At 38.5% G+C, this 17,625-nt stretch overlaps 1 protein-coding gene across 11 annotated transcripts in view; it reads left to right on the top strand.

The window, feature by feature from the left end:
- LOC106089608 (JNK-interacting protein 3) overlaps window positions 1–17,625 on the top strand; it is an 89,897-nt gene that overhangs the window by 13,779 nt on the left and 58,493 nt on the right. For 7 of the 11 annotated variants that reach the window (XR_009396438.1, XM_059360280.1, XM_059360521.1 and 4 more), the window contains exon 2: window positions 10,333–10,353. The exons of the other annotated variants lie outside the window; for them this stretch is intronic. Coding sequence is in view for 6 of the 7 variants with exons in the window: in XM_059360280.1 (XP_059216263.1) it covers window positions 10,333–10,353 (21 nt within the window). In the remaining variant the exon portion in view is untranslated. The remainder of the gene's footprint in view (window positions 1–10,332; window positions 10,354–17,625) is intronic. 11 annotated transcript variants of the gene reach the window in all.

Genomic DNA, 17,625 nt, shown 5'->3' with positions numbered 1-17,625 from the left:
TGATTTGGATGATTTCTGCGATAACAGCCCAAAAGGTATTGCTTAGACAGCATGTAGTTATGTCTTCGCACTGGTAGGATCTTTGTCTCCTGGTGTAGGTGGTCCACATGAGAACTAAGGAGGCAGCCCGTCGCAGTTCGGAGGGCGGCATTCTGACAGATCTGAATATTATTCCACTGCGTGTCACAAAGCTGACGTGACCACACTGGCGCTGCATAACTTACCACAGACCGGCCAATTGCTTTGTACGTGGTCAACAAGGTTTCTTTGTCTGCACCCCAAGTGCTGCCAGCGAGTGACTTGAGGACCTTGTTTCTACTTTTGACTTTATTGCAGATTGCTGTGGCATGTGGGGAGAAAGTGTAGGAGCTGTCAAATGTGACGCCAAGTATTTTGGGACACTTGATGGTCGGAATCAATTCTCCATCGACCATCACAGTCAGCTCAGAATTCACCTCACGCGTATTTGTAGTGAACAGTGTGGCTGAAGATTTGGTGGCGGATATCTTCAGATTTCTTGCAGCGAAATATGAGGCAAGCTCGTTGAGGTAGACGTTCAACCTATCGCAGATGTCATCAATGGGTGGGGGGCCTGATGCCAAGATCGTACAGTCGTCCGCGTATGATACGATCTCTATGCCGTCTGGAGGAGGTGGGATGGAGGAAAGGTAGAGGTTAAACAGAGCCGGAGATATCACCCCGCCTTGGGGAACTCCCTGTTTCACTCTACGGTGTTTTGACTTCTTATCCCTAAATTCCACAAATGACTGGCGGCCACACAGATAATTCGCGACCCAACGTTTAAGGCCTGGCTGGAGGGACGTGTTGGCGATGTCCTCAAATAATTTGGCATGGCTGACCGTGTCGAATGCCTTCGATAGGTCCAATGCCACGAGGACCGTCCTATCACATGGCCTGGGTTGATTGAAGCCACGGCAAATGTGTGTGGTGATGGCATGCAAAGCTGTTGTTGTGCTGTGCAGTCTCCGAAATCCGTGTTGATGCTCGGCGAATGGAAATTCTCCTACGAGGCTCGGGAGGAGTAATGCCTCAAGCGTCTTAGCCACTGGTGAGAGAAGGGAGATCGGTCTGTACGACTCCCCCAAACTCGGGTCTTTACCAGGCTTCAGTAGCGGGATCACTCTGCCCATTTTCCAGACATCGGGAACTATAAGAGTGTTCAATGACAGGTTAAGGACAGTGGTAAGGTACTCAACTCCAGGTAAATCCAGATTCTTCAGCATCAATGTAGAGATTCCGTCGGGGCCCAACGCCTTGGAAGATTTGGCGCCACGGATGACATTCGTAACTTCGCCCACGGTAAATTGTGATGGCTGTTCATCGGCTCGGAGACCACGAATACGGCGAATGGCTCTCCTCCTTGCCCTGTCTCTCTCGGGATGCACGATAAATTGACGGTTGAACAACCTGGCGCATCTCTTCGGATCAGTCACGGTTAACTCGCCAAAAGTGACTGAGGTCCTGTCGTCCCGTCTACCGGGGTTCGAGAGAGACTTAACAGTGGCCCACAATTTGCCTGCACCGGTGCCTAAGTTACATTGCTCCAAGTGTTCCAGCCACAAATTCCGCTTATGTTCGTTGACTACCCTGTTTATTTCCAGATTCAGCTCGCTGATTCTGGGGTTAGCGGGGTCCATAGCACGAATCCCATCACGCTCGTCTGCGAGTACCACTGCTTGCGCCGGGAAATTGGGTCGCACTTGCGGTATTCGACCGGCTGGTATAAAGCGAGCGGCTGCTGCGTTGATGATGTCTCGGAATTTCCTCTCGGCCACAAGCACATCAGAGGGGGGTGGCAGTTCATTGAAGCGGCGATTGGTATACACTCTGAAGCCAGTCCAATTGGCCTTCTTATAGTTGATGAACGTTCGGCGCTCAGAGGTTATGAAGTCGGGTGGTCGGTCGATGGTGAGGATTATGGGGAGGTGGTCTGACCCCAAAGAGATGACGGCTTGCCAGGATACGTCACTCAGGAGATCAGGGGATGCAATTGAGATGTCTGGCGAGCTGCTGCACCTCCTCGTAATCCTAGTGGGGGCATCCTCATTCACCGTGCAAAACGTGGAGCTATCTATCTGCTCTGCCAAAGCTATGCCACGCTGGTCGTTGCCTAGGGGAGAATGCCATGACGAGTGATGTGCATTGAAATCCCCCAGAACCAGACGACTATGGCCAGATAGCAACCCACTTATGTCGGGGCTGTAGGCCTGGCCATTAATCGGGACACAGCTGCCAACCGGCGGTATATACACGTTGTATATCTCTATCTCGGCAGTACCAGACTTGACTGCTACCCCCATACATTCCATGTATGGGTCACTAGCGTCAAGCGCAGGCGAGATAGGTCTATACTGCACGGAATGGTGTATAACGAAGGCCAATCCCCCACCTCCATTCCTTGAGCGATCCTTACGTAGCACATTGTAGCCGTGACAACTGTGCAAGCTGCAGGTGTTAGTCAGCTTTGTCTCCTGGATCGCTGCGACCGATATGCTCTTCCGACTCATAAAATCCACAATCTCATCAATCTTGCCTCGCAGTCCATTGCAGTTTAACTGCAGGAACGATACATTTCCCGACACTGGCCTGGCAATAGTAGGGCTAGGGTGCTGTCTTTGCATAAATTGCCGTACGGGAGAGGTCGGGGGGGTCACATAGTCCGACGACGAGGACGCCGAAGGCGACGACGGCGACGCTTGTGACCCACTGCTGGCTGTGTTCGCACAGCACCTAGCGACATAGCCAGTATGACTATACTCCCGTAGCGAAGTTAGGCCAGAGCAAGAACGGAAATGTACCCACTCCAAGCACCTGTTACACCTCACCGACACTGACCGATGATGAAGGCGGTTCTGGCAAACGGAACAGAACCAGGGTCCGGGGTTCTTTTCAATCCCGGCACGGACCAAAAGCATACGGAGAAGGCACTCCGGGATGTGCCTCTCCCATGACGAAAAAAGACGAACACGTACACTGAGGCGGCAGCCCTTGCCGATGAAGATTCCATCGGGTCAATCCGGTACGTACAACCGGCTGCCATGGGATTGTAAAATTGATAAATTTGTTAGTTATTTATTTTAGTGATAGTATTATATTAGATTTTAGTATTGATTTTTGTATTATAAAAACCTGAAAGTGTTCCAATCTATCAATGTAAAGCCCGGGTGGGCGATGTTTGATGAATAAAAATGAATGAATGAAAAAAAAATATCATCATCTCAAATTCCATTTAGGGGGAGTTTATGGGGGGAGCCGACCCCCAAATACTCAGCCTCAAAATTGCATATCAAATCTACTATCAAATACCTATTATTGGAGCGTCTTATAGCCATAGTAGGCGAACGTGACCGGTTTGAAGCGAGTTTGGGGGCGGATATAATATCAGCATCGCGCTAGAGTACGATTTAATTTGAGCCCCATAATATCAAGCATTTTGATGGTGGCGATCAAGATATTCAGAGCTACGGGTCAAGATACGGGTTTTTTATTGGTTATCTACATTTAAAATCATATTTCAAAGCTACCACTAGGAATATCACATTGTTAAAGATCCACATCTATCCCAGTTTGAGCCTCAGACACCAAGGAATAACTTTTTTTATCAGCTTTACTTTCTTTTACCTTTCATTTGATATACATATTGTCCCGATCGGTAAATATGTCCTGCTGGACATGGGGGGCTGAAAATGGGGGCAAGGGGAAGGGTTCGACAAACAAATTTTACATTTTTATTTGAACCTCTTTATATCTTTTTTTATAGGAGTATCTAGAAAAATTTTCCTTATTAACCAGGAAATGATGTCACACATTAACGCAAGTTCCAGCAAGTAGTCAATTTTGCTTTTTGATAAGAAATGCAGATTCATTTTTCGTATAACTGTGACACAATTTTCATTCCGATAGTTAAAACTTATTTTTATATTATGGCTGATAACATGGTGTGTTTCCCTTTGCTTCCATTTAACCGATTATTGAAATGAGTGATTCAACCGAAAAAAAACACTAAGTGGTAAATTACGTAGAAATGAAACAACATTGTAGGCCAATGTTCTTTTAAAGCAGTGTAGATAAAATTTGTCATCGAATTTAAAGCCAACGTAATGCCAAACACAAAACACCACAGTATAATCACTGGAAGTTAATGAACTGTAACAGTGTTGTCGACTGCTGTTCTTTATTTGGAACTCTTAAAGGCAAGTGCTTAAGTCGCTATTAAAATGCAAACTATATTGGCACGACCAAGAGGAATGATATGACAAGACAAATGTGTAATGCCGGAAACAACTTTATTTGGATTACTTAACAGTTGTTATATGGTCTGTCTTTCTAATCGCATTGCAAGCGATTTTACAGAAATGCATGCAATTGATTTAATTTTGGTGACAAAATATGATATGTGTATTCAAGACAATAGGTTGTGGGTGTATAAGTTTTGTCATTCGATTTGTAAACGGTTCACCTTTATAAGCACATATAACGATATAAAAACTTAAGCCTCTTGAGGGCACAAATCTTATCCCAATAAGCTGAAATTCAGTCCATTACCTAATAAATCAACCTGTTTACAATTTTTGGTTTACATTGCTATATAACCTGAAATAGGTGCCTCCCAAACCCATCTCACGGTTTGAAGTTTCTTATCCATTTTGTAGAAATCATTCAAAGAACTTGCCAAATGGTTCTTTAAGATTCGGTTATTTTACTTAATGAGATTACAATGAACCTTCTTCAAAACAATTTGAGCGACTGCCAATTATATTTGCTCTGCCTTTCTTCCATTATAAAACATCGTGGAACATAAATCCTAATTGTTGCCCTCATATTGATAACCTCTACTACAGCTACTACAGTACAATGTTGTTCGATATCATTATCTGCCTTTTTGCTTTGGAAGCGTCTATCCTAATGACATTAACATAAACTGACTTGTTTTATTTAGTTGAATAGAAAGGGGGCTATGAAGCCTATCTAAGATTTTCATTGATTTGCAATTTAATTGGCCTCATATTTATGTCAACCCTTCATTTTTCTCTGTTCCATCTTCATTCATTTTCGCTTTTTGAAGAAACGGCTAAATGTTACCGGTGTCTTATATGTGTGACCACGTTTTAATTACACGTGTTTGATATTTGTTCGTTCTTTCGTTGCCAAAAAAAAAAAAGAAAATCAGAATTGGGGTTTCATTTGAAACTGCTGTTTTTATTATTGAGTACATTCTGGTCTGGTTTCTGTTTAATCAACAACGTCTACTGGTTAATATTACGTCATCTATGTACGTACATGTATAGACATACATTTAACTACACGAAACTCCAAATGCAAATCTTTAAAGTGATAGAAACCTGTTTATTTATTTATTTGAATCAAAGCCGGAAGCTAAATGTACAAAACCACAGTAATCGTTTATTTTTAGTAGGAAATGAAAATAAAATCGAAGATTTTTACCTTATAAAGAAAAAGAAAATGGAAAAGTGATAGAGATACTATCACCTGCTAAGAAAAGTCTTAACATGGCAAAGGATGTTTAAAAAAGAAAGAAAGAAATAAAGAATGTAAAATAATTAAATTTTCAGCAGCTTAGCAAAGTCTGGCGAGACCATCAGAAAAAATTTTTAGCGGTGGTTTTCCCCTCCTAATGCTGGCAACATTTGTGAGATACTATGCCATGTAAAACTTCTCTCCAAAGAGGTGCCGCACTGCGGCACGCCGTTCGGACTCGGCTTTAAAATGGAGGACCCTTATCATTGAGCTTAAAACTTGAATCGGACTGCACTCATTGATATGTGAGAAGTTTGCCCCTGTTCCTTAGTGGAATGTTCATGGGCAAAATTTGCAATTTGCAACCTCGAAAAGCCTAAGTCACGAATTTTGTGCTTTGTTACGTATTCCTTTATCCGATTCGGCTATAACATCTGGTCACCTTGATAAAGATGGACATTGGCATTGGAAGTGCCACTCCAAATGCCCTGTATATTCCCTAAGGGAAATGTGTAGTCAATTGCCCCAAATATACCGGTCCTAAACTGGAGACTAATCTGTCACAGGACATATCTTACAGGGAATGAAAAGTTTCAATTGCCATAACTTATGATTCTTAATTATTTAAAAAAAGCGCTTAATTATTGTTAAAAATTGCTTATCCGCTAAATATATTTGCTTACAAATATTATCTTCTTGGCAAAGTATACTCATCCTTTTCGAATTGTCCCAGGACCTAGCGACAAACCCTTATAAAAGTGCTAGATTTTTTTCATGTAAGGGGACGAGAACTGGGACCGGTCCCTTTCACCAGAGGACATATGCCGTGACAGGTTGGGACCTGTCCGATTTCCCGTTAGGGTTAGTATGCATCATATGTAAGGACAAAAACAAACACATTGCAACCTACCAATGTACGGCCTTTGAAGCTTCTGAACCAAAACGGTATCAGATGTTGGCCTCATATACCAAGGGGACGAAAGCCATTCATATTCGTACTAAACCATTTATGTTGTTTTTCTTGTGCTGAAAGCATATCAAACATATACGAGAGCTATTATATAAATTTCTGGCCTAATAATGAAAGTGCAAATATTTTGTTTAAAATGGTTTTATTGTTTTTTTTTTTTTTCAAAGTATCCTCCAGCATGATTTACACGTTATTAAACGCTCCAACAGCATATTTTGGCGAAAAATATCTTTGACCTTGCATTTTTGCTTAATGTGCGGGAATATACAAGGCATAGGGTGTCAAGTTAAGGCTGTACGGCGGATGACCCATCAATTGGTCATTTTGGCCGGTCACAATGGCGCTGGTTTGAGCCTTTGTGTGAGATCTCGCATTGTCATGGTGAACAATAATTCGTCTTCTCTCATTAAATTTTCGAATTTCTCCCAAGACTTCAGGCAATCAAATTGTGGTGTGCTACTCTAAATTGAGCGTCCTATGTTGCTCAAACGAAACAGTCGCCGCATGACTAGTTTTGCCAAAGAAACTGTCCACCCTTTTCTTCGATGGGCTTCTTCAATAAACAAATTTCTTTGGATTTGGCTCGTGTTCCAAGACCCACACGGTCGTCGTCTCGACATTCTGAGTCGAGATCTAGCCGTGTCCATTCGTCTGACGAAATCACGATTGCGGTCGAACGCGTAAAGCTAGCCGCTTGAAATTTTGTACAGATACTAACTATTAATGTAGGTCGTTGGGGATTGCAAAAAAGCCATATCGGTTCAAATTTGGTTATAGCTTCCATATGAACCGATTTCCCGATTTGACATCTTGAGCCCCTGGAAGCTGCAATATTTGTCCAATTTGGCTATAAATTCACACATAGTGTTCTGTTATGACTTCCAACAATTGTGCCATGTACGGTCGAAATCCGTCTATAATCTGATATAGCTCCCATATAAACCGGTCTCCCCGTTTGACTTCTTTAACCCTCACAAGCCGCAATTTTTGCATGCGGTGTTCTGTTCCAACAACTGTGCAAATTATGGTCCAAATCAGTCTATGAGCTGATATAGCCCCCATATATACCGGTCTCGCTATGATTCTTATTCGGTTCCTAGAATTTAAATTTTTGCTGGCTTGACAGAAGTTTGGTATGTAGAATAAAATTATGCCCTTCAACTAAATTTATTTTGTAAAAATTTTAGCGGAATCTATGGTGGTGGGTTCTCAAGATTCGGCCCGGCCGAATTTATTTTAATATAACTTTTCTTCGCACTGATCGACACGAGTCTTTTTTTGAGCGATTATCAAACGCACATTTCATCAAAATCGAAAAATAAGTGTGCTTTAATGGTCCCTAGAACTTATATCGAGATATCCGTATACATGCCAGATATATCCAAATTTGGACCGATCTAGGCGCCGTGTTGAACAGGCATGTTGACGAGCCTATCAAAACTCATTGTGCTAAATTTCAGCGAAATCGGTTAGTAAATTCACCTTTTATGGGCCTAAAAACTTAAAACGGGAGATCGGTATATATGGGATCTACATCCAAATCCAGATTGATGTTGGCCGTATTGAACTGGGATGTCGATGAACTTAACAGAACTCACTGTCCCAAATTTCTGCGAAATCGGACAATAAATGTGCCTAAGATTTTAAATTGGGAGATCGGTTTATATGGCAGTTATATTCAATAAAAGACCGATGTTGACCATACCTTACACAACTTATTGTGCTAGATTTCAGTGAAATGGGTTAATCAATTTACCTTTTATGGACCTAAAACCTTAAATCGGAAGATCGGTATATATGGCAGTATTGAACAGGGATGTCGAAGAGTCGAACACAACTCACAGTGCCAAATTGCAGCGAAATGGGACAATAAATGCGCCTTTAATGGCAAGACCAAGACAATACCTTAAAACTAGAGATCAGTCTATATGGCAGCTGTATGCAAATCTGGACCGATCCGTGCCATATTGAACAAGGATGTCAAGAGGCCTAACACAACTCACTATCCCAAATTTCAGCGAAATCGGATAATAAATGTGGCTTTCATAGGCCTTAGACCTTAAATCGGCAGATCGGTTTATATGGGGGCTATATTAAAATTAGTCCGATATCACCCATCTTCAAACTTAACCTGCTTTTGGACAAGTAAACAATTTCTGCAATGTTTCAGCTCAATATCTCTATTTTTAAAGAGACGGACGGGCATGTCTAAATCTTCTTCGATTTTTTTAACAATGAAGAATATATCGAGGCTTTCCCGCGAAAATGATGTAAGCGACAAAGTCCCAATTTTACAGGAGACAGTTTTCATTGAATAACTTGATATATTCAGGATTGGCAATTAAATTTTAGCCTGGACGTCTACTAAAGCATATTTATGAAAATGAAGAAGAAAAAGCGTGATAAGTTCGCCCGGGCCGAATATTATATACCCTCCACTAAAGATCGTATTTGTCAAACATTTTCAAATAGAAAAACATCAGTCATAGAAAAATACCACCTCAAAAATTTCAGGCTAATCTAGTGTTAATTTCGCCCTCCAGAGGCTTAAAAATTAAACTGGGTGATCGGTTTATATGGCAACAATATCAGGCCATACTTGGAACAGTTGTTGGAAGTCATACCAAAACGACATATGCAAAATTTCAACCATATTGAATAAGAATTGCGTCCTCTAGAAGCCCAAGAAGTCTAATCGGGAGATCGATTTATGTGGCGGCTATATAAAAAAATAAGAATTTCGTATTCAGAAAAAAAATTTTTTGCGTGTATTTTACCTTTTTTTAATTTAATTAATTGAGACACTTATTACTGTGCAGCAGTACTTATTGATTTATCTCATCATAAAGAAGATGATGTCGGTAGGCTAGAGGATGCGTGCTAGACTACCAAACATGAGATCATGAGTTCAATACCAAAATTATTAAAATTTGTTTTTAAGGGTAATAGTAGAGAGTTATAAAGGAAACCCGAGAGCAGCAGTAAAACGAACAAGACAAAGCAGCGCGAGCCGAACAAAGAAAACAAAAACACCGCCACCCGAAGCAAAGTTGACTGGTTAGATGGTTTTTTGCCTTGTTTATGGATATATTGTTGTTGTTTTTATATGTTGGTTTGCAAAGAGTGCCTTTTGACAACAAATTTTTACTTTGGGTCGTTGAGATTCTAAATAAAATGTTGCAGGAAAATTAACAACTTTCGTAGTTGTGTTTTCGACCAAAGTTGTTGTTTTTCAAAATTATTTTTATCTGTCTTACGAAACATTGCCTTTTATTTAGTTCTTCATTAAGATGCTGTTCCTATGGTTTATTTCTTCCATTTTTTCCTCTTCATGACAAAGCCAACATCTTTATAAGCTATAAGAATACCTTAAGATTTAAATTCGAAGATGTTCCACGCATTGGTTTGCAAGGTAATCGGCATGTGATTATTATCATTGTTTTCTCAATCGACCATTCATTCTGTTAACCTCAAATGAGAGTGAAATTAAGATCATGTTTATTTTTGTTTCAAAACTGTGTCACTTGATTATGTGCTCCAAATCGAAAATAACAGTCAACCAAATGATTGTTAATTGTGGACTGAAGTTATTTAATAATGATAATTACGTGTGACGACTACAGTGGGATCAATTCATTGGAGTCAAAATAAATGGGCATTCATCATACTCAACGGGGAATCACAAGCAGCAATTATATGGCATTTTAATGTGATTTCGTGTACATTTTGTTTTTGCAAAATTGTGTGTGTGTTTTTTTTATTTTTACATATATTATTGTCTTTTAATTTTTTTTTTATTATTGTTTTACTTGTAATTTTTATTATTATTTTGTATTTGTTTTCTTTTTCTGTTTTACTTTCAGAGCGAAGAGGTTGTCAGCATCGTGAGTTTTGCTTTTTTTGGTTACATGTTTCGTTACTTTTTCATAAAAAAAAAACTGTAACTCCTTTGTATGATGTTTTTTAAAATGTTTGTAGTGGTGATTTTTTTGTCAACTTATTGCCGCGTACACTCGTATTTCGGTAATGTAGATGTCAACTGATTGTTAACCATTTGTCTTGCACTTTTGATTTGTTGTTTGTTGAGTGATGTTTTTTTCATATTCGAATTTTATAAATGGGCCCAAAAACAAATGATGAAAGTATATATTGCAAATGTTAACGTGTAACGTGTATAGTTGATTGTTATTTGAGGATATATGTATGTCAACATCGATATTGTTTTTGGGTCCTAGATATCTACTTATCCACCTTCTCATGATATGCTCTCATCTGCTGCACTTGTAACATTTTTTCTTGTTTTTTTTTTATTCATTTGCTTACTTACACTGAAAAAAAAAAATAATTCTGCAACTTTTCATATTTACTCAAATTTATTTAATTTTTTAAGCAGTATATATAAATATGCAAATTTCGTATTTTATACACATTCAAAATATTGCAATTACAAGATAATCCTTGAATAAAATAAATTAAAATTATATCATTACTTACTTCAAGACAGAATCTCTGATTTCATGGCCTTCATAAATTATTTCAAGCGCTTCGGTCTTGTCTATTTTTTCTACTATTTCTATCACCAGGTTAAGTTGAAGAAAGGGTAAGAGATTTAATCCGTACAAGTCCCTTGCCAAGGCTAGTGATAGGCTTTTTTCAGTTGTCTAGTCGCACCTGTGCAGGTGCGCAGGTATTTCTGCCTAAGGTCGTACTGATCTCGTTTCTTTTCCCGGGCGTCCTTCCGACAGCTTCTTTCTGCAGTGTTACGTACGCGGCTATGGCTGTAACATTAAATTCATTTATTCAGTTCATATCCACACAACATCATTGATGCAAATATGCTATCATTACTTTAAACACATATCTTTGGCTCGAAAGTAAAACCCTTCGATCAAGGACAAAATCTTTAGGTTTAAGTGAATTTTATTTTAGTGTATATTTGACCTATTTAAGAGATCTTTTTGGGCTTATAACTTCCATTTATGGGTAGAGCAAGCCAAGACCTACTTACTTTTCAAATTTGAGATGGGGGACACCTTTTCAAAAAAAAAATTGCTTTTGCATATAAAAAACTAGCTAATAATCTCATATATAAGAGGCCTTTATTGGTTGTTGTTATTTTAGCCACATTTTCATTTGGATGTGGCGATCCTCGTCAATCTACGGTAGGAGGGCAAGCTCGTTCCGGTCCAAAGGTTCGATCGCCGCAGGAACACAATCCCCATTGGTTATTTAAAGACGCCAATAGCCCGCCTTGTCATATTGAGCATCATAGGCACTTAGTATTTGTGCAAGAGCCGGTGCCGCACGGCCTCTCACAGAGACTCTCCGCTCGGTACCGCTGATTGTCCGCGACTGCCGTTGTAGCTTCTCCGTATGGAGCATTCCACTATCCGCAACCTGTGGACGCTCAGCTTTGCTTTTCGCGACATCAATGAACACCGCATAGATCGGACCTCAATGTTCCAGCCTGTGTGGTGCTCACAGCTATCCCGCGCCGGGGATATCGTGGTTTTTGTCTCGACTAGTTATATTCGAATTTATCTTCACATACATCAAGGTGAGAACTTAAAAAATGTGCCAGTATGGATGCGTTCAAAAAAGCCATAGTACGGGAATGGGCCAAAATACCGGCAGAATCCATTCGTACAGCTTGCAACTATTTTTTATACCAATTATCGAAGGATGGGGGTATATTCACTTTATCATTCCGTTTCCAACACATCGAAATATCCATTTCCGACCCCATAAAGTATATATATTCTTGTTCAGCGTAAAAATCTAAGACGATCTAGCCAAGTCCGTCCGTCCGTCTGTTGAAATCACGCTACAGTCTTTAAAAATAGAGATATTGAGCTGAAACTTTGCACAATTTCTTTTTTTGTCCATAAGCAGGTTAAGTTCAAAGATGGGCTATATCGAACTATATCTTGATAAAGCACCTATATAGACCGATCCGACGATTTGGGGTCTTAGGCCCATAAAAGCCACATTTAGCATCCAATTTTGCTGAAAGTTGGGACAGTGAGTTGTGTTAGGCCCTTCGACATTTCTCTTGAATTTGGCCCAGATCGGTCCAGATTTGAATATAGCTGCCATATAGACTGATCTCTCGATGTAAGGTTTTGGGCCCATAAAAGGCGCATTTATTGTCCGATGTCGCCGAAATATGGGACGAGGAGTTAGGTTAAGCCCCTCGACATACTTCTGCAATATGGCACAGATCGGTCGAGATTTGGATATAGCTGCCACATAGACCGATATCTCGATTCAAAGTCTTGGCCCCATAAAAGGCGCATTTATAATCCGATTTCACTGAAATTTGACACAGTGACTTATGTTAGGCTTCTCGACATCCGTGTCGTATATGGTTCCGATCGGTTCAAAGACCAATATTTTGTTATACACAGTTGAACAATGACTTGTACATATTAGTATTTGGTCCAAATCGGAACATATTTCGATATAGCTGCTTTGGGGCATAAGGTATGCATTTTTCACCGATTTTGACGAAAGGTGGTTTACATATATACCCGAGGTGGTGGGTATACAAAGTTCGACCCGGCCGAACTTAACGCGTTTTTACTTGTTTTTAATTCTTCTTTACTTCTTTTCTTCTGGCTCTTTAGTTTTATCTTCTCTCCCTCCGACCAGGCAATGGTCCCTAGATTCAGTTCTGAAAATTTGGTCGCTTCAATTGGAGCGGTCCATAGTGCCTCTGCCGCCAGATTTATTAGTTTCGCCTGGCATCTTAATAGGTCATTGGAGTCAGCCCGGTGAGTCGGGTGTTCCGATCGTTCTCTCGATGGTTAGATAGTAGTTCACAATAGTCCTTAACCCTCGGTGCTCGTCATTTGGTGACATCCTGTAGATACCACGGGAGTGGTCTATATCGGGGCATCTGTGTACGTGAGCAGATATATCTGCCTCAAGTCGTACAGATCTCGTTTCTTTTCTCGGGCGTCCTTACGACAGCCTCTTCGTTCTACAGTGTTACGTACGCGGCTCTCGTCCATGTTTCTCAGCTCAGATCACGTTGGCAAAAAGTTTTTGCGTTTCCGTCCTTCCGACAGTCTCTTCATATCTCGTGTTACATGAGTGGCTATCGTCTATGTTTCTTAGGTCGGGTTAAGTTGTCAGGAAGTTTTTTGTTGACAAACCCCTGCTTTTCTGGGAGACGCTAAGGCCATTGCATTGACGCTAGAAGAGAGAAAAAGAGAAAAAAGAAGATGAATAATAAACATAAAGATCTAATGTAAGGTGGTAGAATGATATGGAAAGTGAATACCAACGCACTAGAAAAAACTAAGAGGATTATGCAGATCGGTCAGGAACTCCGTCAAGTCAGCCACTTCAGGCTTCTACAATAAACCTAAATGATGAGAAAAGTAAATCATGAAGGAAACCCAGTCATAACAGGAAGTGTTCACTTGCTATCCTTTGTCCTTTTGCTTACAAAATATAAGCAACCGTCTTCAACTCCTGGTTACACAAACCTTGCATAAGTCTGCCTCCCCGTGTGCCCAGCGCGAAATCAAAGACCTGACTTTGCAATGAACCGTCAGGACTCCTATCAGCAGTCTGAGGCCATGCTTCCTCGGTCCGAAGATAGGTGACGTCCACGGCATCAGCTTACTCTTTGCGAACGCAGAAATAAAACTGGCAAACTATCGATAATCGCAACATTCAATATTTTCGATATTTTATTTTCCTATTACCTGTATTTCAAACGAAAATGAGAAGTAAAAATCGGGAGATCGATTTAAATAGAGCAATAATAATGCACAGACCGAATAAACCCAAATTTCATAAGTCAGTTGGAAGTCATAAGAAAAATCATTGCACAAAATTTTAGCCCAAACAGATGAAAATTGGGCCCTCTATAGGTGCAATGTATCTTATATGATACATTCAGTGCCATATCGCCTATTTTGTGTCGGAACCCAAAAGAGTATGATAGCTTTTCTCATGGTTAAAAGAAGTTCTTTGCATCTCCTAACCAGTGCCGACCTCACATGACCTGAAGCCAGAGTCTTCAGTGCCTCCTGACAGTTCATGTGTATTGTATAAGTCCGATCCGACTCTCCTCCACCAAAATCAAATTCAGACCCTTAACCGTAGCCTGACTGTCCACATAAAATATATCGTAACACTCCGATCGGGCAGCCTCTACCTCATCGACATCTTTTCCAATGGCTTCAGGACCTCAAAGACCTCAGATTCGACACCCGCCCATTAGCCTATATGACTCCTTTATTCTTAGGAACTCAATGAAGACTACGCGGTAGCAAATGTAAAATTGCCCATGAACATTCCATTAAGAAATAGGGCCAAGCCCAATGATAAGGGCCTCCTTTTTACAGCCGAGTCCGAACAGCCAGCCACAGTGCGACACCTTTTGGTGGAGAAGTTTTTATATGGCAAATCTCGCCAGCATTAGGAGGGGATAACCACCACTAAAAAATTTTCTTATGTTCTCGCCAGGATTCAAACCCAGGCGTTCAGCGTCATATGCGGACATGCTAACATCTGCACTATGGTGGCCTCCGACTCCGTCCTAGTACGTCCAACAAATTTGGTCCAGTGACCTTTTGGCAGGCCCCGAAAGTTGGTCACGTTGGTATTTCGAAAAATTTTTCCGGCTGCCAAATCTTCATTTATGATCGTCCCCAGAAAAGTTCCACTTTGCTTTCGTCTATTGGTGAAAAGAACTACCTCAAACTTTCTTGGCCCGGTCAAGAAATTAGAAATTTTGGTCAAGATTCATGTAAAGAGTGGCAACTCTATCCCCGAAAGAACAGTCCTCTGAACACACCAACCTATTATCTTATGCTGAAAATACGCATTGCTCTTCGCCCATCCAGAGATAGCAACCTTGAAGCGAGGTCCGTAATAGTAGAGGACAAGTAAAAAGTGATCGTAGATACCCACCGCCTCGTATATATATATTAACCACCTTTCGTCATAATACGGCGAAAAACTCATTTCTGAACCTAAAGCAAATGTGTCTAAATATAGTCCGAACACCACCATATTCAGAATATCATTGTGTATATATATATATATATATATATATATATATAAATATATATATATATATATATATATATATATATATATATATAAATATATATATATATATATATATATATATATATATATATATATATATATATATATATATATATATATATGTAGTCCGATTACCGCCATATTCAGAAAATCATTATATATATATATATATATATATATAAATTAATATATATATACATATATATATATATATATATATATATATATATATATATATATATATATATATATATATATATATATATATATATATATATATATATATATATATATATATATATATATATATATATATATATATATATATATATATATATATATATATATATATATATATATATATATATATATATATATATATATATATATATATATATATATATATATATATATATATATATATATAAATAAATATATATATATATATATATAAATAAATATATATATATATATATATATATATATATATATATATATATATATATATAAATAAATATATATATATATATATATATATATATATATATATATATATATATATATATATATATATATATATATATTTATTTATATATATATATATATATATATATATATATATATATATATATATATATATATATATATATATATATATATATATATATATATATATATATATATATATATATATATATATACATATATATATATATTTATATATATATATATATATATATATATATATATATATATATATATATATATATATATATGTATATATATATATATATATATATATATATATTTATATATATATATATATATATATATATATATATATATATATATATATATATATATATATATATTTATATATATATATATATACATAGCCTTTTTACAGCCGAGTCCGGTACGAATGCCAAAGGGTATAACAGAACTCAGTGTGCTAAATTTCAGAGAAATCGGTTCATCAATTCAACTTTTATGGGCCTAAAACTTTAAATCGAGAAATCTGTATATATGGCAGGTACATCCAAATGTGGACCGATCTGGGCCGTGTTGGGCAGTGACGTTCAGCTCGCTATAACAAATTTCAGCGAAGTCTGACAATAAATACGCCTGATACGCCCGCCCCAACACCTTAAATTGAGAGACCGGTTTATATGGCAGTTATATCGAAATATAGACAGATCTTGACTTGGTGTTAATGTCGAGGGACCGTAAACAACTCCCTGTGCTAAATTTCAGCAAAATTGTTCAATTTATTCACCTTTTATGGGCCTCAAATCGTTAGATCGGTATATATGGGCCGCTATATCCAAATCCTAATACAACTCATTATTTAAAATTTCAGCGCAATCGGACAATAAATGCGCTTTTATGGGCGCAAGATCTTAAATCTAGAGATCGGTGTATGAGGACGCTATGTGTTACACCCACGCAGAACTTGTGAAACATGGTTGCACGAAAATTGTTCACGAGTTAAATCCAATTTTGTGTCAAGGCACTGTAAAAAACACAAATGATGGTCGCACGTCAAAACGACCACAGTACGATTATGCTAGAAAATATCAAACTTTCCAATGGAAATGTCAGATTGCCCCTAGCAGCACTTGGTGTTGGCTAGGCCGGAAACATATACAGCGCTGTTTCAATGCAACGAGAAAGAGGTGATGAAAACTCAGTTTGTATAAACGCGATTTTTGGCGATTTTTCGTAATGTTTGCATCATATTCCCCCTTTTTCAGTGCATAAATATTTTCTAATTACGTTGTTTTATCACGTTTTGGCAACTCCATTGCCTAATCTCATTAACTCGTTCCATGTTGATATCACCAAATAAAGCAAATAAAACGCATAATTAGCTTTGATATCAACTAAATATGACATGAAACTAAAAACCTGAATTTGTGTTTTAATGCTGGCATTGTTGTTGTCTCTTAATTAGATTTCTGTCTTACAAATACATTTGACCAACTTAAATTTCTACTGTTGGCTTTGTAGGTACTTTCTTATATACTTTTAACAATTGCTCTTGTTACCGTTCATGTTGTGAAACAGATAGTAACAAATCGTGGTAG

Source organism: Stomoxys calcitrans, chromosome 1 (assembly GCF_963082655.1).
Source record: "Stomoxys calcitrans chromosome 1, idStoCalc2.1, whole genome shotgun sequence".
NCBI classification, from domain to species: Eukaryota; Metazoa; Arthropoda; class Insecta; order Diptera; family Muscidae; genus Stomoxys; species Stomoxys calcitrans.
This window is presented reverse-complemented; position numbering and strand designations above follow the sequence as displayed.